Source organism: Gigantopelta aegis, chromosome 6 (assembly GCF_016097555.1).
Source record: "Gigantopelta aegis isolate Gae_Host chromosome 6, Gae_host_genome, whole genome shotgun sequence".
NCBI lineage: Eukaryota > Metazoa > Mollusca > Gastropoda > Neomphalida > Peltospiridae > Gigantopelta > Gigantopelta aegis.
The window spans coordinates 17,944,033-17,966,672 of NC_054704.1; the positions used below are offsets into that span (position 1 = coordinate 17,944,033).

Here is a 22,640-nt window from a genome sequence, read left to right on the forward strand (position 1 = left end):
TTCCCATGGGAACCAAATACAAGCTAAAATTTTACTTCTTTGTCAGAAAGGGGAGTGGATGTTTTTGGAACACAAGTTAAGAAACATAGATAAAGGAAATCCTGAATTAAATGAGACCGATGAGGTAGGCTTACTGTTACCATTGTAACCACCCCAAACTCCTTAAAAATATTCTAACAATATTATAGCAAGCATTTGTGTATTGTTTTTTTTGTTGTTGTTGTTTGTTTGTTTGTTTGTTTGTTGTTGTTTTATCAATTTTCTTTTTTGGTTTGGTTTGGGTGTTGTTTTTTGGGGTTTTTTTATTGGTTTTTATTATTATTATTACTTTTTTTTATTTATCATTATTACTTTATCCATAAAATTTATTAGTTCATTACAAAATGAACCCCTTTCATAAACTGAGGATGCCTATGTGTGGGCATGATTATTTTAATTTGTTTAATGATGATCCAACTTTTTAATTAGGTGTACACTGTTTGCGTGTTAAGAGCAGCATGCTTCCTCAAGTAATTAGATATAGCTATGCATTCAACTGGGAACAAAACCATAATTAGCACAACTATAGTTCCTGGTTAATTAGTACTGTCACAGATGAGCCATCACCAGCCATGGCTAAAGAGCTAATCCATACCAATGGTACCAGTCAGTAATCTATTTTTAATTATTTATTACATTTATAGAATGGATATTACATTATTCTAGTCTGGTAGCATAGCTACAATAATCTTAAAGGTGCTATGTCAAAGTTGCAATAATGGTGGTTCCTGCCAAAAATATTTATTAATTTTTGTTTTGAAACAAAGTTTATACCTTCAGCTATAAAAAACGACAACCAAATAATTCCATTTACTAGTAGAAAAAAAGAGAGTATTGGGATGGCGGTTTGTTGCGTACTATTACTAGGTCACTGTGACCTACTTTTCACGGTCTGCTGCACATAACAGTAAATCCTTGTCCGGAACATATCTTACATACAGATGCATACAGGACCATCGATCTTCACATGTAGGAACAACATGGGATGGCTGTGTGTTGTGTACTATTACTAGATCACTGTGACCTACTTTTCACGGTCTGCTGCACATAACAGTAAATCTTTGTCCAATCATATCTTGTATACAGATGCATACAGGACCATCAAACCTCACATGTCATGGTCATGGTAAGTTTTTCACGTGTGTATATGCCATGAAAGCTTCACGCATACCTGTCATGGGCTTAATCTCTGACTTTTGCCAGTGAATACGTCCGGGCCAGGAGGGGGGATAAGTTTGAGGTGGGCAGAATTTGGAATAAAAAATTTAGTGGTCAGTTAAAAGACCTAAGTCCTAAAGAGAATAACCTGCTGTATCCTACACATGTCTGGACTGAAAAATTAAATCCAAAAGTAGTTTTGAATGCTCGGCCTAAAAGGTTTTAAGGTGATTTGAGCAATTGAACAGGCGCCAAAGTAAAGTGTGTTGGACTGTTTACAAAAAAATAAACATAAGAATTTTGAACCGCGACTGAAAAATTTAAAGTCCAACTAAGCCCAAAAAGGAGGTTACCTGTCTTAGGAGAGGTTAACTAAGTCGGCGAGGCTGGTGATTCTTGGGGAGTCGGCAGCAGATGTTGTTGCTGGAGCAGGGTACAAACTACCGTGCCGTAGTCGGGGACACAGACCGCTCGGAACATCTTATGTTGAGCCCGGTTGTCAATCTTGCCAAACAGGATTGCTTGTCTGAAGGTCTGCTCCTTCTTGTGCGTAACGACTACTGGCTGCTGTCTCCCAGTGGTCTCCAGTCCGCGTTGTGGTGGCCGCCCTTGAGTGCCTTCGGATCTGCCGTGTCCCCCTGCATATACGGGTGCAGCTGTTTCGTCTTCCGGGGGGGTGGGGGGGGGGGGGCTGGGGTGGAGTGGTGGTGGTGGCTGGCGGCTTGACCTTGGCTGGAGTGGTCGGTATAGTTGACCGCTTCACCAGAGTCGGCACCCTTAGAGTGGAGGTCGGTGGAACCGCCTGCGGAGCTTGACACATTGCTATGCGAAGCTGCGAGTAGGTCTGGTCTGGGGACTCTGGTGCCGTCGGCTGTCGGGTCCTCTTCTGTGAAATCGGGGGAGGTGGTCCAAATCAAACTGTTCATCCATCCCATTGCAAAAATGTCACATAATTAGAATTGAATCATATCCGTTAATATAGATATGGTTTTCCATCAAACTCCTGATGGGCGTATCATCTACCTCATCAGTACTCTTGTTTTAACAATACCTTGAGATATTGAGCTGACATTTTGTGTATAGCTTTATCATGTACTGTTACAGATAAAGTTTGCCAGAGTTATGATACTTCAACTTATGAGATACGAAAATTAGTTTTTCAGACTTTTTTTAATACCTCGAGATATTGAGCTGAAATGTGTACAGCTTTATAAGGTACTGTTACAGATCAAGTTTGACTTTCATGGCAATTTACACATTTTTCACATTTTTTGCAATGCCTTAATTAAGATATTGATATGAAATTTTGTACATGGCAATGTAACTAGCACAGATAATTTAAAAAATATTTAAATCTAGTATGTGTAACCATGGTTATCACCTTTAAAGATAGCCCAGCACATTACAAAAACAAATCTCTTTCAAACATTATTAGTGATGTCACAGTGACACTGCTTTAAGCTTTCATACTAATGTTAACAATAATAATTGTGCATTGTTATTTATTAGACTGAAGGCAAAACTGATTTTTCATGTATTTTTAAAACAATTATTTAATATTTAAAAGAAAGAATTTTTTATTTTATTTTAATAGTCATTTATGTTATCAAATAATTATATTGTATTCATAATATAGTTATCATATTTACCAACACATTTACTGTTGGTTTTTTAATTAGAAATACAATATACTTTGGCCAAGGTTTGTACATTGTATATTTAGCATTTGATATTGTGATATTTTACTTGTACATAATATGGACATGATGACAATATGTTCTTCTGTTTTGGTTGCAGGAAACCGGAGTTACCACATTGATGGTAGCAGTACGTGAAAATAAACTGGTTGTTGTTGAAAGACTTTTAGAACTGGGAGTTCACCCCAACAAACAAGCCAAGGTAGGTGCATGCAGTTGTTTAACACATAACAAAATTATTGGAAGGAAGAAAATGTTTTATTTAACAACGCACTCAACACATTTTATTTACGGTTATATGGCATCAGACATATGGTTAAGGACCACACAGATATAGAGAGAGGAAACCCGCTGTCACCACTTCATGGGCTACTCTTTTCGATTAGCAGCATGGGATCTTTTATATGCACCATCCCACAGACAGGATCATACATGCCTTTATTACATCACTGGCTGGAACGAGAAATAGCCCAATGTGGACACCGATGTGGATCAATCCTAAACTGACTGCGCATCAAGCGAGCGCTTTACCACTGGGCTACGTCCCGCCCCCTCAAAATTATTGAACAACAGCATTTTAAATTTAGTATTCTGTGGGTTTTAGTCTCTTCTCAAAATGAACTTGATTTATAGAATTTTAAATTTAGTATTCTGTGGGTTTTAGTCTCCTCTCAAAATTAACTTGATTTATAGAATTTTAAATTTAGTATTCTGTGGGTTTAGTCTCCTCTCAAAATGAACTTGATTTATAGAATTTTAAATTTAATATTCGAAGGTTATAAATGTTTTTAAGCGTAACCTCAGAATACACTATTTCTGAACTAGCTAGTTGCTGACCGATCAGTGGTGGACTATCAATGGCTTCATTGTTGGACCACTGTCAGTTTGGCCATGCAGCCTATTGTCATAGGCATACAGGCTCTCATTTTGATAGGTGGGGGGGGGGGGGGGGATTTTTTTATGGAAACATTTATTCATATTAGCATTACTGCCAAACAGCTATATAGGTTTGCAAATGAATCAATACGCATGTTTACATTTATTACAACTAATTGTGCAGGTAGAATGATGGAAATACATGGTAAAAAGGTCTCAGGTTATCACATTTTGCCAGAATATCTCTATAATTTGTGCCCAAATTTGAGGATTTGCCCCCACCCGCCCTCCGCTCCCCCATCTTGTACACGTATGCCTATTGTCAGCCTCTTAGTAAAATTGCTTAATTTATTTTAAAGCCTTTGACACCAATGGAAAAAATACAAACAGAAATTAATTCTTTAAAGATTATTTGAACAAAAACAAGAAGAATAACATTTCTTCTTATTACTCTTGTTCAAATAATTTTTAAAGAATTAATTTTTGTTCATATAAAAATCAGTGTGTTCTTTTCATTGGTCTCAAAAGCTCTAAAATTTAATTGAGGCAATTATGCTGCGGCAGATACTATGTTGGGCAAATTGCTCACTGATGGCTAGTCACTAAGGTTTAAAAAAACAAACAGATCCAAAATATTACGTATTACAAAGAAAACCAATTTAAATATTGCATATTACCAAGAATACAAATACAAATGTTCGAAATTACAAGGGATACAGATACAAATATAGCATATTACTAAGAATGCAGATGGAACTGAACATATCAGATGTTTTCTTATTTTTGTTGGGGGGTGGGGGGGGGAGATAAAAATAAAAGACCCACATTACCCTATGATTTTTATCTGATGTCATAAAATGTATCTGTCAGTGCTTTAGATACCATCAAAGTCAAGGTGATTAACGTTGTGCCCAAAATACATATGCCCAAAATAATCACACCCAAATTAACCACAAACATGCTGACCTCAAAACATTTCACCTTAAAACTACTGAAATGTTAAGTTTAATTACATTAAAATAACTTGAAGTGCATTTGGGAATACTGACAACTCTACAGCAGCTGTTAATGCACTCAGAAAAGACAATATTCTCTGTTGTACCGAAATTAGTGAGATCTACAGCCCTACAGTCTTGCATAGGTAGTAATGGGAGAACACAAAAAATGCAGACACGAACTGTATATATGCAACACAGAATGCAAATACATATCTTACAACAAAGAAATGCTAAAAAAAAAAAAAAAAATATTGATATAAATCTTATAACAAAGACTTTCTATACATATAGAAATTTTAAGATTTGTTAATAGTATTTCTGCAAGAAAAAACTTATATATAGCATTCTAAAATTGTAAACAGAGACAAATAAAATAAAGATTGATTTTTCTCTTCTATATTCCATTTTGTGGTAAAGGAAATGTACTAATTAGGTACATTTGTTAGAACATAATGAGGGCATATTAAAGTGTGTACACAAGATTCAATACATTATTGATAGATCTTTAAAAAAAAAAATGGTTGCTTCGTGGCTGGTTTATTTTGATTAGAGCAATATACCATGAAAATCAATGGTTATTTTTGTTATTAAAAAAAGTACATGTACTGGTAAATTAAGGACATAAATAAAATCGGATATCTTAAAATAGTAGTTATATCATGATTGGATGAGAGGGTTCTTTTTCACCTGTTAAGACCTCTGTAAAGTTACACCTAACATGAAAATAAAGAAACAATAACTGTTTAGATTTACACTTTCAAAAGACACATATTTAAAGAACATAAATATATATATATACAGTCAAACTTCGATAACTCCACCTTTGATCTCTTGAAAACTTCGATCTCTCAATCTAAAACGACGGTTCCGGTGGAGTTGCTATAAATACTAGTAATATCGGCCGTCGGAAACTAAAATTTCAAAAACTTGATAAACTCGATCTCTTGACCTAGTTCTTTGGTCCCACCATAAAGATTTAACAGAATCTGCACCTCTAAAACTCGACGTGTGTGGGTTGATTAAACTGTCGTTGCCGATAATATTTTAAAGACGAATGTATTGTCAATCATGTCAGTCGAGCGAAGCGCGCCTGTCTCGGGTGGTCTTGGCTATGGAGGATTAAGGTGATAATTACAGAATAATAGATTGCCAGCTAAGTGGAACGAAATGATCCTGTGTTTGGTTGTCAGTGTTCGTATGTGGTGGAGAGCCTTGCTACGTAATACATAATTACAGACACAGTCTGGTTGACTTCAAAGAGCATTTGTAATAATTGTTAGCACTGTTTGTTTTTGCTCTTAAAGGCGTGAATCGTGTCAAACTTTACCTTTTCTATTTATGCATCAGTCATTTAGTTATGTTAAAGATCGAGCAATCTGGGAAAGGACCTGGAAACGTGGGGATAGCCAGATCGGTTTTAAAAAGTCCTGCTTTCTTATCATCCCAGCAATCTTGTGTAGGGCCCAGAAATGGGGATGGGTGGCCAGATTGGAGAAAGAAAGTAGAGGTGTGAAGCGTAAATAATTTTGTGTAAAACAAATGTACTCAGTGTTTTATTTGTTACTTACGTTCTGCCATGTTTTGACATCTGTAAAATACGTCAATGTTCATTATATCATTTACTTTCTGTTATTTATATATCTTTTTTTCGTTTTTTTTTCAAATGTAGATGCATACATGTAGTTCAGAGGTAGGCAGCGAAGCCACTGGTACCCCCAAACAGAAACCCCTAATACAAATACTATAGTTACATATAATTTGTATAATGTTACTATAACATATCTGATGTTATTGTTTGGGGATACCTGTGAGTAAAGCGCACGCTTCTTAGAATATTAAGTGAAATCAACCAGCTGCAACGCAGTTTCAAATTTGAACTCTTATATATTAATTTCAAAAACGTAAACTCCCTGAAACTCAAACTATTACCTCGTCCCCTTCAAGATCGAAATATCAAAGTTTGACTGTATATATATTGAAGGGTTTAAAAAGTTAATGTTTCTTTTTTTCTTTACATGTTTCTTTTTTTCTTTAACATTTATCCAGTATTACAATTAAGTCTAATACATTTATAAATACAAACAAAAAATAATTAATTTGGCTCCTTTTAACATTTGATGATTCATAGGGTGGGACATACCGGTAGCTATTTCTTGTTTTAGCCAGTGCACCACGACTGGTATATCAAAAGCTGTGATATGTGCTATTCTTTCTGTGGGTTGATGCATATAAAAAAAATCCCATGCTACTAATGGAAAATGTAGCAGGTTTCCTCTTTAAGACTATATGTCAGAATTACCAAATTTTTTACATCCAATAGCCGATGATTAATAAATCAATGTTCTCTAGTGGTGTCGTTAAACAAAACAAACTAACTTTTGATGATTGACATATAATTGAAAAGAAATTCATATCATATTTCCGCTGAATTGGCCAGACATTGTGTGGTAAAAGATGGTCTGATTGATTTCGATAAGCAGGTTTTTCACAAACCAAAGTGCTGTAGATACGGGGCTACTTGAAATCAATATGTCCAAGTAAACAAGTCTAATGTGAAATGATTTGGTAACTTCTAGCTCCAGCGTGAGAGAATTATAGGATTATATTAATTCCCATCCCAGAGGATCAATAACAGGTGTGTATTCTGAACAGAGCTAATGCAAATGGGGTTAGACATTATTTACTCTGGAGAAGAAAATCACACGCAGAATCACAATAAAATAAAATATTGGTACAGTGAAATAAGATGATGATATATTATAATTATACATATAACTGTTTATTAACAGCTCAGACAACAACAAACATAAGATTGTGTTGTAGTTTATAACAAATATTTGTCACCAAGCTTAAAAAGTCATAAGATATTTTGTTATTTACTGAACATTAATTTGCAATTTGTTTGGCATTGTCATGACATTAAAACACTTACACCATAACAATAGTGCTATAAATGTTTTTATAATAAGATACACAAACATTTAATAAAAACACAGTGTATCTATACTGCACCGATTCCTATAGCATTTGACAGTCCATGCATGATGCTAACCACTTGACTAACACAGACATTAATACCAATTAATGCTCAAATATAATTATTGTTAAATTATATTAAAATACAAAGGGCCTGACTTGCATCATATGATAATCATTCCTGGGATGTTTGTGATGTACAAGTGCTTGAATCTTAATTGGATTTAAGCACAAAAATAAGTTGAATTGAAATGAAATGTTATGTACAAACTGAGGCAAACAGAAAACTGGGCCCATGCTTATAAAGCTTTTAGAACGAAAGAAAGAAATGTTTTATTTAACGACGCACTCAACACATTTTATTTACGGTTATATGGCGTCAGACATATGGTTAAGGACCACACAGATTTTGAGAGGAAACCTGCTGTTGCCACTTCATGGGCTACTCTTTCCGATTAGCAGCAAGGGATCTTTTATTTGTGCTTCCCACAGGCAGGATAGCACAAACCATGGTCTTTGTTGAACCAGTTATGGATCACTGGTCGGTGCAAGTGGTTTACACCTACCCATTGAGCCTTGAGGAGCACTCACTCAGGGTTTGGAGTCGGTATTTGGATTAAAAATCCCATGCCTCGACTGGGATCCGAACCCAGTACCTACCAGCTTGTTGACCGATGGCCTAACCACGAAGCCACCGAGGCCGGTATATATCTTTTAGAGTCTATACTCAAATCTTTAATGTCATCACACCCATGTAATTTGTATGGCATTGCCATGACATTAAAGTCTCAGACTCTGTTAGAGTCTTACGCATTAAAATCTATCCGTTTTACAAGCATGGGGCCTTGTTCTTTGATGAAGCTCACTGTACATGTAACACCCTATTTTTTAGAACCCTAATTATTTTTAAAATTTTGTTGTTGTTGTCCAGTTCTATTCAAAACTATTCAAAAGAATTAACGTGCACATTCAGAGCAAGCTGTTGTAGCGCACGCCTGTCCTGTTGTTGTCAGATGTTTAAGCATTGTAAATGTATATAATTACACGTGTAAGACATAAACAGGCTTTGTAACTGTGGCCATGTAAATTTACGTTTGCAACTAGCAGTTATACCTGTCGTAGGTTTACATGTGTTATGAATGATGGAGCATAGTAAGGATGAAAAAAGAAATATATATATATATATATATATATATATATATATATATATGTGTGTGTGTACTTGAAACTACAGTAGTCAACCTGTCTTAAGTGGTCACAAAAGAGAGTAGAGAAAAGTGACCACTTAAGACAGGTGGCCGTTGATTAAAGGTTGCCACATATACAGTCTTCAAAATGTATGTATATTGTTGCTTCTTTCTTTTAACCAATTAATGGAACTGTGATCTGTAAATCAATCTTCAGAAGTAATGTGTAAGTGAAGTGTATTAATCTTTTTCCATTTAATTATTTAATTACTACTTCACAGTAAGTGAATCTACAGATGTAATGCTTAGCCTACCCAGAGGCAATTAGATGCATTCCACTGTCATACTTTCTTAATTGATAGGACTGAAGGTGTGAAGATCGCTTGTTTGCTGCACCTTTTCACTGTTGTTAAAAATATCCTTTTTATATAACAAAAACCATTTACTATGACTGCTTAATACAGGTATTTTAGCGATTTGGGATCCAATATAGTTGGCTGCTGGCTACGTTAGACAGGTGACTGCTTATTATGAGTGCATTTACATTAAATATTGTTTGGGAGGGAAAAAAGTGACCGCTTACAGCAGGTGACCGCTGATTACAGGTGTCCGCTATATACCAATACTATAGGACAGGTTTCACTGTATATTAGTTGTACTATTAGTAGTAATACAAATTGTGCTTTACGTTTACGTGCAAAACTACATTTATGATGTTTTGTGAAATTGCTCTCTGATCTAATATCGCAATTACACACCTAATAAATATTGATTAGACGATGTGCTTGTGTGTCATTAAACACACTTTCCTTTCCTTTGAGTTCAGACAGTACCGACAACCTGTGCTGACCTCTACCCACTTTTAAAACAGTATCACTGTGTTCTCTATCCATAATTGATGAGGTTGATTTAACAAAGCTAATAACAAACACAAATCAAAGTATCAGGCTTTTTATCACTTGCTATGGATGATTAATTTAGAAAGTGTTCATATTTATTATTGGGTTGTTACCGTGTTTTGGTAAATGTTGATTCTCAGTGGGTGTTTGAAGAAAGACAATCAATTATAGTAGTGATCATTTCTATTTTAGATGGATGCTGTTGATATAATGATCAATATAATAGTTCTATTTTTTTTTTTCTTACACCCAAATTTGTCAATTAATTTTCAAGCTATTCTTTTCTATTATTAATTTATCCCCATGCCTCAGTGAATGTTCAAAGTACATTGATAAGTGAACATGAAATATTTATTATTCTTTAGAATTTAAACTATAAATATATGGTTATCTGTCACAGTTCATTTTTACTGCTGTAGTCATTTATGTGACTTAATTTAGGTCACCATCATCGGGAATGTTTTTTTCCAGTGGTAGAGAGGTTGAATAATAGGGTGTCAAGGGATTCAAAACAGGGCAGTAAAAATGTTTTCAGTGATAAAACTTTATGGGTAAAAACATAATTTTCGGTGGAGTAGAAAACCAGGCTCTTTTCTAAAGTAGTTTGAATGCACCATCCCACAGACAGGATAGCACATACCACGGCCTTTGATATACCAGTCGTGGTGCACTGGCTGGAGTGAGAAATAGCCCAATGGGCCCACTGACGAGAATTGATCCCAGACCGACCACACATTGAGCGAATGCTTTACCACTGGGCTACGTCCCGCTCCTCAGCCAGAGGTAACTCTGTAGTGAAAGTACGGAATTGCTGCCTACCACTGGGCTACGTCCCTCCCCCTCAGCCGGAGGTAGCTCTGTAGTGAAAGTACGGAATTGCTGCCTACCACTGGGCTACGTCCCGCCCCTCAGCCAGAGGTAGCTCTGTAGTGAAAGTACGGAATTGCTGCCTACCACTAGGCTACGTCCCGCCCCTCAGCCAGAGGTAACTCTGTAGTGAAAGTACGGAATTGCTGCCTACCACTGGGCTACGTCCCTCTGTAGTGAAAGTACGGAATTGCTGCCTACCACTGGGCTACGTCCCACCCCTCAGCCAGAGGTAGCTCTGTAGTGAAAGTATGGAATTGCTGCCTACCACTGGGCTACGTCCCGCCCCTCAGCCAGAGGTACCTCTGTAGTGAAAGTACGGAATTGCTGCCTACCACTGGGCTACGTCCCGCCCCTCAGCCAGAGGTAGCTCTGTAGTGAAAGTATGGAATTGCTGCCTACCACTGGGCTACGTCCCGCCCCTCAGCCAGAGGTAGCTCTGTAGTGAAAGTATGGAATTGCTGCCTACCACTGGGCTACGTCCCGCCCCTCAGCCAGAGGTACCTCTGTAGTGAAAGTACGGAATTGCTGCCTACCACTGGGCTACGTCCCGCCCCTCAGCCAGAGGTAGCTCTGTAGTGAAAGTATGGAATTGCTGCCTACCACTGGGCTACGTCCCGCCCCTCAGCCAGAGGTAGCTCTGTAGTGAAAGTATGGAATTGCTGCCTACCACTGGGCTACGTCCCTCTGTAGTGAAAGTACGGAATTGCTGCCTACCACTGGGCTACATCCCTCCGTAGTGAAAGTATGGAATTACTGCCTACCACTGGGCTACGTCCCGCCCCCTCAGCCAGAGGTAGCTCTGTAGTGAAAGTACGGAATTGCTGCCTACCACTGGGCTACGTCCCTCCCCCTCAGCCGGAGGTAGCTCTGTAGTGAAAGTACGGAATTGCTGCCTACCACTGGGCTACGTCACTCCCCCTCAGCCGGAGGTAGCTCTGTAGTGAAAGTATGGAATTGCTGCCTACCACTGGGCTACGTCCCGCCCCTCAGCTAGAGGTAGCTCTGTAGTGAAAGTATGGAATTGCTGCCTACCACTGGGCTACGTCCCACCCCTCAGCCAGAGGTAGCTCTGTAGTGAAAGTACGGAATTGCTGCCTACCACTGGGCTACGTCCCTCTGTAGTGAAAGTACGGAATTGCTGCCTACCACTGGGCTACGTCCCTCCGTAGTGAAAGTATGGAATTACTGCCTACCACTGGGCTACGTCCCGCCCCCTCAGCCAGAGGTAGCTCTGTAGTGAAAGTACGGAATTGCTGCCTACCACTGGGCTACGTCCCTCCCCCTCAGCTGGAGGTAGCTCTGTAGTGAAAGTACGGAATTGCTGCCTACCACTGGGCTACGTCCCTCCCCCTCAGCCGGAGGTAGATCTGTAGTGAAAGTATGGAATTGCTGCCTACCACTGGGCTACGTCCCGCCCCTCAGCCAGAGGTAGCTCTGTAGTGAAAGTACGGAATTGCTGCCTACCACTGGGCTACGTCCCGCTCCTCAGCCAGAGGTAGCTCTGTAGTGAAAGTATGGAATTGCTGCCTACCACTGGGCTACGTCCCGCCCCTCAGCCAGAGGTAGCTCTGTAGTGAAAGTACGGAATTGCTGCCTACCACTGGGCTACGTCCCTCCCCCTCAGCCGGAGGTAGCTCTGTAGTGAAAGTACGGAATTGCTGCCTACCACTGGGCTACGTCCCTCCGTAGTGAAAGTACGGAATTGCTGCCTACCACTGGGCTACGTCCCTCTGTAGTGAAAGTACGGAATTGCTGCCTACCACTGGGCTACGTCCCGCTCCTCAGCCAGAGGTAGCTCTGTAGTGAAAGTATGGAATTGCTGCCTACCACTGGGCTACGTCCCGCCCCTCAGCCAGAGGTAGCTCTGTAGTGAAAGTACGGAATTGCTGCGTACCACTGGGCTACGTCCCAGCCCCTCAGCCAAAGGTAGCTCTGTAGTGAAAGTACGGAATTGCTGCCTACCACTGGGCTACGTCCCTCCGTAGTGAAAGTACGGAATTGCTACCTACCACTGGGCTACGTCCCTCTGTAGTGAATGTACGGAATTGCTGCCTACCACTGGGCTACGTCCCTCTGTAGTGAAAGTATGGAATTGCTGCCTACCACTGGGCTACGTCCCGCCCCTCAGCCAGAGGTAACTCTGTAGTGAAAGTATGGAATTACTGCCTACCACTGGGCTACGTCCCGCCCCTCAGCCAGAGGTAGCTCTGTAGTGAAAGTACGGAATTGCTGCCTACCACTGGGCTACGTCCCTCCGTAGTGAAAGTATGGAATTACTGCCTACCACTGGGCTACGTCCCACCCCCTCAGCCAGAGGTAGCTCTGTAGTGAAAGTACGGAATTCCTGCCTACCACTGGGCTACGTCTCTCCCCCTCAGCCGGAGGTAGCTCTGTAGTGAAAGTATGGAATTGCTGCCTACCACTGGGCTACGTCCCGCCCCTCAGCCAGAGGTAGCTCTGTAGTGAAAGTACGGAATTGCTGCCTACCACTGGGCTACGTCCCTCCTCCTCAGCCGGAGGTAGCTCTGTAGTGAAAGTACGGAATTGCTGCCTACCACTGGGCTACATCCCACCCCTTAGCCGGAGGTAGCTCTGTAGTGAAAGTATGGAATTGCTGCCTACCACTGGGCTACGTCCCGCCCCTCAGCCAGAGGTAGCTCTGTACTGAAAGTACGGAATTGCTGCCTACCACTGGGCTACGTCCCTCCCCCTCAGCCGGAGGTAGTTCTGTAGTGAAAGTACGGAATTGCTGCCTACCACTGGGCTACGTCCCTCCGTAGTGAAAGTACGGAATTGCTGCCTACCACTGGGCTACGTCCCTCTGTAGTGAAAGTACGGAATTGCTGCCTACCACTGGGCTACGTCCCGCTCCTCAGCCAGAGGTAACTCTGTAGTGAAAGTATGGAATTGCTGCCTACCACTGGGCTACGTCCCACCCCTTAGCCAGAGGTAACTCTGTAGTGAAAGTACGGAATTGCTGCCTACCACTGGGCTACGTCCCTCCCCGTCAGCCGGAGGTAGCTCTGTAGTGAAAGTACGGAATTGCTGCCTACCACTGGGCTACGTCCCACCCCTTAGCCAGAGGTAACTCTGTAGTGAAAGTACGGAATTGCTGCCTACCACTGGGCTACGTCCCGCTCCTCAGCCAGAGGTAACTCTGTAGTGAAAGTACGGAATTGCTGCCTACCATTGGGCTACGTCCCGCCCCTCAGCCAGAGGTAGCTCTGTAGTGAAAGTATGGAATTGCTGCCTACCACTTGGCTACGTCCCGCCCCCTCAGCCAGAGGTAGCTCTGTAGTGAAAGTACGGAATTGCTGCGTACCACTGGGCTACGTCCCAGCCCCTCAGCCAAAGGTAGCTCTGTAGTGAAAGTACGGAATTGCTGCCTACCACTGGGCTACGTCCCTCTGTAGTGAAAGTATGGAATTACTGCCTACCACTGGGCTACGTCCCGCCCCTCAGCCAGAGGTAGCTCTGTAGTGAAAGTACGGAATTGCTGCCTACCACTGGGCTACGTCCCGCCCCTCAGCCAGAGGTAACTCTGTAGTGAAAGTACGGAATTGCTGCCTACCACTTGGCTACGTCCCGCCCCCTCAGCCAGAGGTAGCTCTGTAGTGAAAGTACGGAATTGCTGCGTACCACTGGGCTACGTCCCAGCCCCTCAGCCAAAGGTAGCTCTGTAGTGAAAGTACGGAATTGCTGCCTACCACTGGGCTACGTCCCACCCCCTCAGCCGGAGGTAACTCTGTAGTGAAAGTACGGAATTGCTGCCTACCACTGGGCTACGTCCCGCCCCTCAGCCAGAGGTAGCTCTGTAGTGAAAGTACGGAATTGCTGCCTACCACTGGGCTACGTCCCGCCCCTCAGCCAGAGGTAGCTCTGTAGTGAAAGTACGGAATTGCTGCCTACCACTGGGCTACGTCCCTCCGTAGTGAAAGTACGGAATTGCTACCTACCACTGGGCTACGTCCCTCTGTAGTGAATGTACAGAATTGCTGCCTACCACTGGTCTACGTCCCTCTGTAGTGAAAGTATGGAATTGCTGCCTACCACTGGGCTACGTCCCGCCCCTCAGCCAGAGGTAACTCTGTAGTGAAAGTATGGAATTACTGCCTACCACTGGGCTACGTCCCGCCCCTCAGCCAGAGGTAGCTCTGTAGTGAAAGTACGGAATTGCTGCCTACCACTGGGCTACGTCCCTCCTCCTCAGCCGGAGGTAGCTCTGTAGTGAAAGTACGGAATTGCTGCCTACCACTGGGCTACATCCCACCCCTTAGCCGGAGGTAGCTCTGAAGTGAAAGTATGGAATTGCTGCCTACCACTGGGCTACGTCCCGCCCCTCAGGCAGAGGTAGCTCTGTACTGAAAGTACGGAATTGCTGCCTACCACTGGGCTATGTCCCTCCCCCTCAGCCGGAGGTAGCTCTGTAGTGAAAGTACGGAATTGCTGCCTACCACTGGGCTACGTCCCGCTCCTCAGCCAGAGGTAGCTCTGTAGTGAAAGTATGGAATTGCTGCCTACTACTGGGCTACGTCCCGCCCCTCAGCCAGAGGTAGCTCTGTAGTGAAAGTACGGAATTGCTGCCTACCACTGGGCTACGTCCCTCCCCCTCAGCCGGAGGTAGCTCTGTAGTGAAAGTACGGAATTGCTGCCTACCACTGGGCTACGTCCCTCCGTAGTGAAAGTAAGGAATTGCTGCCTACCACTGGGCTACGTCCCTCTGTAGTGAAAGTACGGAATTGCTGCCTACCACTGGGCTACGTCCCGCTCCTCAGCCAGAGGTAGCTCTGTAGTGAAAGTATGGATTGCTGCCTACCACTGGGCTACGTCCCGCCCCTCAGCCAGAGGTAGCTCTGTAGTGAAAGTACGGAATTGCTGCCTACCACTGGGCTACGTCCCGCCCCTCAGCCAAAGGTAGCTCTGTAGTGAAAGTACGGAATTGCTGCCTACCACTGGGCTACGTCCCTCCGTAGTGAAAGTACGGAATTGCTACCTACCACTGGGCTACGTCCCTCTGTAGTGAATGTACGGAATTGCTGCCTACCACTGGGCTACGTCCCTCTGTAGTGAAAGTATGGAATTGCTGCCTACCACTGGGCTACGTCCCGCCCCTCAGCCAGAGGTAGCTCTGTAGTGAAAGTATGGAATTGCTGCCTACCACTGGGCTACGTCCCGCCCCTCAGCCAGAGGTAGCTCTGTAGTGAAAGTACGGAATTGCTGCCTACCACTGGGCTACGTCCCGCCCCTCAGCCAGAGGTAGCTCTGTAGTGAAAGTACGGAATTGCTGCCTACCACTGGGCTACGTCCCGCCCCTCAGCCAGAGGTAGCTCTGTAGTGAAAGTATGGAATTGCTGCCTACCACTTGGCTACGTCCCGCCCCCTCAGCCAGAGGTAGCTCTGTAGTGAAAGTACGGAATTGCTGCGTACCACTGGGCTACGTCCCAGCCCCTCAGCCAAAGGTAGCTCTGTAGTGAAAGTACGGAATTGCTGCCTACCACTGGGCTACGTCCCTCTGTAGTGAAAGTACGGAATTGCTGCCTACCACTGGGCTACGTCCCGCCCCTCAGCCAGAGGTAGCTCTGTAGTGAAAGTACGGAATTGCTGCCTACCACTGGGCTACGTCCCGCCCCTCAGCCAGAGGTAACTCTGTAGTGAAAGTACGGAATTGCTGCCTACCACTTGGCTACGTCCCGCCCCCTCAGCCAGAGGTAGCTCTGTAGTGAAAGTACGGAATTGCTGCCTACCACTGGGCTACGTCCCGCCCCTCAGCCAAAGGTAGCTCTGTAGTGAAAGTACGGAATTGCTGCCTACCACTGGGCTACGTCCCGCCCCCTCAGCCGGAGGTAGCTCTGTAGTGAAAGTACGGAATTGCTGCCTACCACTGGGCTACGTCCCGCCCCTCCCAGCCAGAGGTAGCTCTGTAGTGAAAGTACGGAATTGCTGCCTACCACTGGGCTACGTCCCGCCCCTCAGCCAGAGGTAGCTCTGTAGTGAAAGTACGGAATTGCTGCCTACCACTGGGCTACGTCCCGCCCCTAGTGAAAGTACGGAATTGCTGCCTACCACTGGGCTACGTCCCGCCCCTAGTGAAAGTAAGGAATTGCTGCCTACCACTGGGCTACGTCCCTCTGTAGTGAAAGTACGGAATTGCTGCCTACCACTGGGCTACGTCCCGCCCCTCAAAGAGAGGTAGCTCTGTAGTGAAAGTACGGAATTGCTGCCTACCACTGGGCTACGTCCCGCCCCTCAGCCAGAGGTAGCTCTGTAGTGAAAGTACGGAATTGCTGCCTACCACTGGGCTACGTCCCTCCTCCTCAAGAGGAGGTAGCTCTGTAGTGAAAGTACGGAATTGCTGCCTACCACTGGGCTATCCCCTTAGCCTGAGGTAGCTCTGTAGTGAAAGTACGGCTTTACCACTGGGCTACGTCCTGCCTACCAAAGGGCTACGTATCGCCCCTCTACAGAGGTAGCTCTGTAGTGAAAGTACGGAATTGCTGCCTACCACTGGGCTACGTCCCGCCCCCTCAGCCGGAGGTAGCTCTGTAGTGAAAGTACGGAATTGCTGCCTACCACTGGGCTACGTCCCGCCCCTCAGCCAGAGGTAGCTCTGTAGTGAAAGTACGGAATTGCTGCCTACCACTGGGCTACGTCCCGCCCCTCAGCCAGAGGTAGCTCTGTAGTGAAAGTACGGAATTGCTGCCTACCACTGGGCTACGTCCCTCCCCCTCAGCCGGAGGTAGCTCTGTAGTGAAAGTACGGAATTGCTGCCTACCACTGGGCTACGTCCCTCCGTAGTGAAAGTAAGGAATTGCTGCCTACCACTGGGCTACGTCCCTCTGTAGTGAAAGTACGGAATTGCTGCCTACCACTGGGCTACGTCCCGCCCCTCAGCCAGAGGTAGCTCTGTAGTGAAAGTACGGAATTGCTGCCTACCACTGGGCTACGTCCCGCCCCTCAGCCAGAGGTAGCTCTGTAGTGAAAGTACGGAATTGCTGCCTACCACTGGGCTAGGTCCCGCCCCTCAGCCAAAGGTAGCTCTGTAGTGAAAGTACGGAATTGCTGCCTACCACTGGGCTACGTCCCTCCGTAGTGAAAGTACGGAATTGCTGCCTACCACTGGGCTACGTCCCGCCCCTCCCAAAGTACGGAATTGCTGCCTACCACTGGGCTACGTCCCGCCTGTAGTGAAAGTATGGAATTGCTGCCTACCACTGGGCTACGTCCCGCCCCTCAGCCAGAGGTACTCTGTAGTGAAAGGCTGGAATTGCTGCCTACCACTGGGCTACGTCCCGCCCCTCAGCCAGAGGTAGCTCTGTAGTGAAAGTACGGAATTGCTGCCTACCACTGGGCTACGTCCCGCCCCTCAGCCAGAGGTAGCTCTGTAGTGAAAGTACGGAATTGCTGCCTACCACTGGGCTACGTCCCTCCCCCTCAGAGAAGAGGTAGCTCTGTAGTGAAAGTACGGAATTGCTGCCTACCACTGGGCTACGTCCCGCCCCTAGTGAAAGTACGGAATTGCTGCCTACCACTGGGCTACGTCCCTCTGTAGTGAAAGTACGGAATTGCTGCCTACCACTGGGCTACGTCCCGCTCCTCAGCCAGAGGTAGCTCTGTAGTGAAAGTACGGAATTGCTGCCTACCACTGGGCTACGTCCCCCCCCTCAGCCAGAGGTAGCTCTGTAGTGAAAGTACGGAATTGCTGCCTACCACTGGGCTACGTCCCTCCCCTCAGCCCTAGCTCTGTAGTGAAAGTACGGAATTGCGCCTACCACTGGGCTACGTCCCGCCCCCCCAAAGAGAAGGAGGTACCACTGGGCTACGTCTGCCCCTCAGCCAGAGGTAGCTCTAGTGAAAGTACGGAATTGCTGCCTACCACTGGGCTACGTCCCGCCCCTCAGCCAGAGGTAGCTCTGTAGTGAAAGTACGGAATTGCTGCCTACCACTGGGCTACGTCCCGCCCCTCAGCCAGAGGTAGCTCTGTAGTGAAAGTATGGAATTGCTGCCTACCACTTGGCTACGTCCCGCCCCCTCAGCCAGAGGTAGCTCTGTAGTGAAAGTACGGAATTGCTGCGTACCACTGGGCTACGTCCCAGCCCCTCAGCCAAAGGTAGCTCTGTAGTGAAAGTACGGAATTGCTGCCTACCACTGGGCTACGTCCCGCCTGTAGTGAAAGTATGGAATCGCTGCCTACCACTGGGCTACGTCCCGCCCCTCAGCCAGAGGTAGCTCTGTAGTGAAAGTACGGAATTGCTGCCTACCACTGGGCTACGTCCCGCCCCTCAGCCGGAGGTAACTCTGTAGTGAAAGTACGGAATTGCTGCCTACCACTTGGCTACGTCCCGCCCCCTCAGCCAGAGGTAGCTCTGTAGTGAAAGTACGGAATTGCTGCGTACCACTGGGCTACGTCCCAGCCCCTCAGCCAAAGGTAGCTCTGTAGTGAAAGTACGGAATTGCTGCCTACCACTGGGCTACGTCCCACCCCCTCAAAGAGGTAACTCTGTAGTGAAAGTACGGAATTGCTGCCTACCACTGGGCTACGTCCCGCCCCTCAGCCAGAGGTAGCTCTGTAGTGAAAGTACGGAATTGCTGCCTACCACTGGGCTACGTCCCGCCCCTCAGCCAGAGGTAGCTCTGTAGTGAAAGTACGGAATTGCTGCCTACCACTGGGCTACGTCCCGCCCGTAGTGAAAGTACGGAATTGCTACCTACCACTGGGCTACGTCCCTCTGTAGTGAAAGTATGGAATTGCTGCCTACCACTGGGCTACGTCCCGCCCCTCAGCCAGAGGTAACTCTGTAGTGAAAGTATGGAATTACTGCCTACCACTGGGCTACGTCCCGCCCCTCAGCCAGAGGTAGCTCTGTAGTGAAAGTACGGAATTGCTGCCTACCACTGGGCTACGTCCCGCCCCTCAGCCAGAGGTAGCTCTGTAGTGAAAGTACGGAATTGCTGCCTACCACTGGGCTACGTCCCTCCCCCTCAGCCGGAGGTAGCTGTGTAGTGAAAGTACGGAATTGCTGCCTACCACTGGGCTACGTCCCAGCCCCTCAGCCAAAGGTAGCTCTGTAGTGAAAGTACGGAATTGCTGCCTACCACTGGGCTACGTCCCGCCCCTCAGCCAGAGGTAGCTCTGTAGTGAAAGTACGGAATTGCTGCCTACCACTGGGCTACGTCCCTCCTCCTCAGCCGGAGATAGCTCTGTAGTGAAAGTACGGAATTGCTGCCTACCACTGGGCTACGTCCCACCCCTTAGCCGGAGGTAGCTCTGTAGTGAAAGTACGGAATTGCTGCCTACCACTGGGCTACGTCCCTCTGTAGTGAAAGTATGGAATTGCTGCCTACCACTGGGCTACGTCCCTCTGTAGTGAAAGTATGGAATTGCTGCCTACCACTGGGCTACGTCCCTCCTCCTCAGCCGGAGATAGCTCTGTAGTGAAAGTACGGAATTGCTGCCTACCACTGGGCTACGTCCCACCCCTTAGCCGGAGGTAGCTCTGTAGTGAAAGTACGGAATTGCTGCCTACCACTGGGCTACGTCCCGCCCCTCAGCCAGAGGTAGCTCTGTAGTGAAAGTACGGAATTGCTGCCTACCACTGGGCTACGTCCCTCCCCCTCAGCCGGAGGTAGCTGTGTAGTGAAAGTACGGAATTGCTGCCTACCACTGGGCTACGTCCCAGCCCCTCAGCCAAAGGTAGCTCTGTAGTGAAAGTACGGAATTGCTGCCTACCACTGGGCTACGTCCCGCCCCTCAGCCAGAGGTAGCTCTGTAGTGAAAGTATGGAATTGCTGCCTACCACTGGGCTACGTCCCTCCTCCTCAGCCGGAGATAGCTCTGTAGTGAAAGTACGGAATTGCTGCCTACCACTGGGCTACGTCCCACCCCTTAGCCGGAGGTAGCTCTGTAGTGAAAGTACGGAATTGCTGCCTACCACTGGGCTACGTCCCGCCCCTCAGCCAGAGGTAGCTCTGTAGTGAAAGTACGGAATTGCTGCCTACCACTGGGCTACGTCCCTCTGTAGTGAAAGTATGGAATTGCTGCCTACCACTGGGCTACGTCCCTCTGTAGTGAAAGTATGGAATTGCTGCCTACCACTGGGCTACGTCCCTCCTCCTCAGCCGGAGATAGCTCTGTAGTGAAAGTACGGAATTGCTGCCTACCACTGGGCTACGTCCCACCCCTTAGCCGGAGGTAGCTCTGTAGTGAAAGTACGGAATTGCTGCCTACCACTGGGCTACGTCCCGCCCCTCAGCCAGAGGTAGCTCTGTAGTGAAAGTACGGAATTGCTGCCTACCACTGGGCTACGTCCCTCTGTAGTGAAAGTACGGAATTGCTGCCTACCACTGGGCTACGTCCCGCCCCTCAGCCAGAGGTAGCTCTGTAGTGAAAGTACGGAATTGCTGCCTACCACTGGGCTACGTCCCTCTGTAGTGAAAGTACGGAATTGCTGCCTACCACTGGGCTACGTCCCGCCCCTCAGCCAGAGGTAGCTCTGTAGTGAAAGTACGGAATTGCTGCCTACCACTGGGCTACGTCCCTCTGTAGTGAAAGTACGGAATTGCTGCCTACCACTGGGCTACGTCCCGCCCCTCAGCCAGAGGTAGCTCTGTAGTGAAAGTACGGAATTGCTGCCTACCACTGGGCTACGTCCCACCCCCTCAGCTGGAGGTAGCTCTGTAGTGAAAGTACGGAATTGCTGCCTACCACTGGGCTACGTCCCACCCCCTCAGCCGGAGGTAGCTGTGTAGTGAAAGTACGGAATTGCTGCCTACCACTGGGCTACGTCCCAGCCCCTCAGCCAAAGGTAGCTCTGTAGTGAAAGTACGGAATTGCTGCCTACCACTGGGCTACGTCCCGCCCCTCAGCCAGAGGTAGCTCTGTAGTGAAAGTACGGAATTGCTGCCTACCACTGGGCTACGTCCCTCCTCCTCAGCCGGAGATAGCTCTGTAGTGAAAGTACGGAATTGCTGCCTACCACTGGGCTACGTCCCACCCCTTAGCCGGAGGTAGCTCTGTAGTGAAAGTACGGAATTGCTGCCTACCACTGGGCTACGTCCCGCCCCTCAGCCAGAGGTAGCTCTGTAGTGAAAGTACGGAATTGCTGCCTACCACTGGGCTACGTCCCTCTGTAGTGAAAGTATGGAATTGCTGCCTACCACTGGGCTACGTCCCTCTGTAGTGAAAGTATGGAATTGCTGCCTACCACTGGGCTACGTCCCTCCTCCTCAGCCGGAGATAGCTCTGTAGTGAAAGTACGGAATTGCTGCCTACCACTGGGCTACGTCCCACCCCTTAGCCGGAGGTAGCTCTGTAGTGAAAGTACGGAATTGCTGCCTACCACTGGGCTACGTCCCGCCCCTCAGCCAGAGGTAGCTCTGTAGTGAAAGTACGGAATTGCTGCCTACCACTGGGCTACGTCCCTCTGTAGTGAAAGTACGGAATTGCTGCCTACTACTGGGCTACGTCCCGCCCCTCAGCCAGAGGTAGCTCTGTAGTGAAAGTACGGAATTGCTGCCTACCACTGGGCTACGTCCCTCTGTAGTGAAAGTACGGAATTGCTACCTACCACTGGGCTACGTCCCTCTGTAGTGAAAGTATGGAATTGCTGCCTACCAATGGGCTACGTCCCGCCCCTCAGCCAGAGGTAACTCTGTAGTGAAAGTATGGAATTACTGCCTACCACTGGGCTACGTCCCGCCCCTCAGCCAGAGGTAGCTCTGTAGTGAAAGTACGGAATTGCTGCCTACCACTGGGCTACGTCCCGCCCCTCAGCCAGAGGTAGCTCTGTAGTGAAAGTACGGAATTGCTGCCTACCACTGGGCTACGTCCCTCCCCCTCAGCCGGAGGTAGCTGTGTAGTGAAAGTACGGAATTGCTGCCTACCACTGGGCTACGTCCCAGCCCCTCAGCCAAAGGTAGCTCTGTAGTGAAAGTACGGAATTG

General features: G+C 46.4%; 1 protein-coding gene across 1 annotated transcript in view; it reads left to right on the plus strand.

The window, feature by feature from the left end:
• Positions 1-1,611: 1,611 nt before the first annotated feature.
• LOC121374393 (serine/threonine-protein phosphatase 6 regulatory ankyrin repeat subunit A-like) overlaps positions 1,612-22,640 on the plus strand; it is an 81,942-nt gene continuing 60,913 nt past the window's right edge. Inside the window, exons 1-2 of the mRNA XM_041501493.1 lie at positions 1,612-1,860; positions 2,995-3,096. Of these exons, the coding sequence (XP_041357427.1) occupies positions 1,612-1,860; positions 2,995-3,096 (351 nt within the window). The remainder of the gene's footprint in view (positions 1,861-2,994; positions 3,097-22,640) is intronic.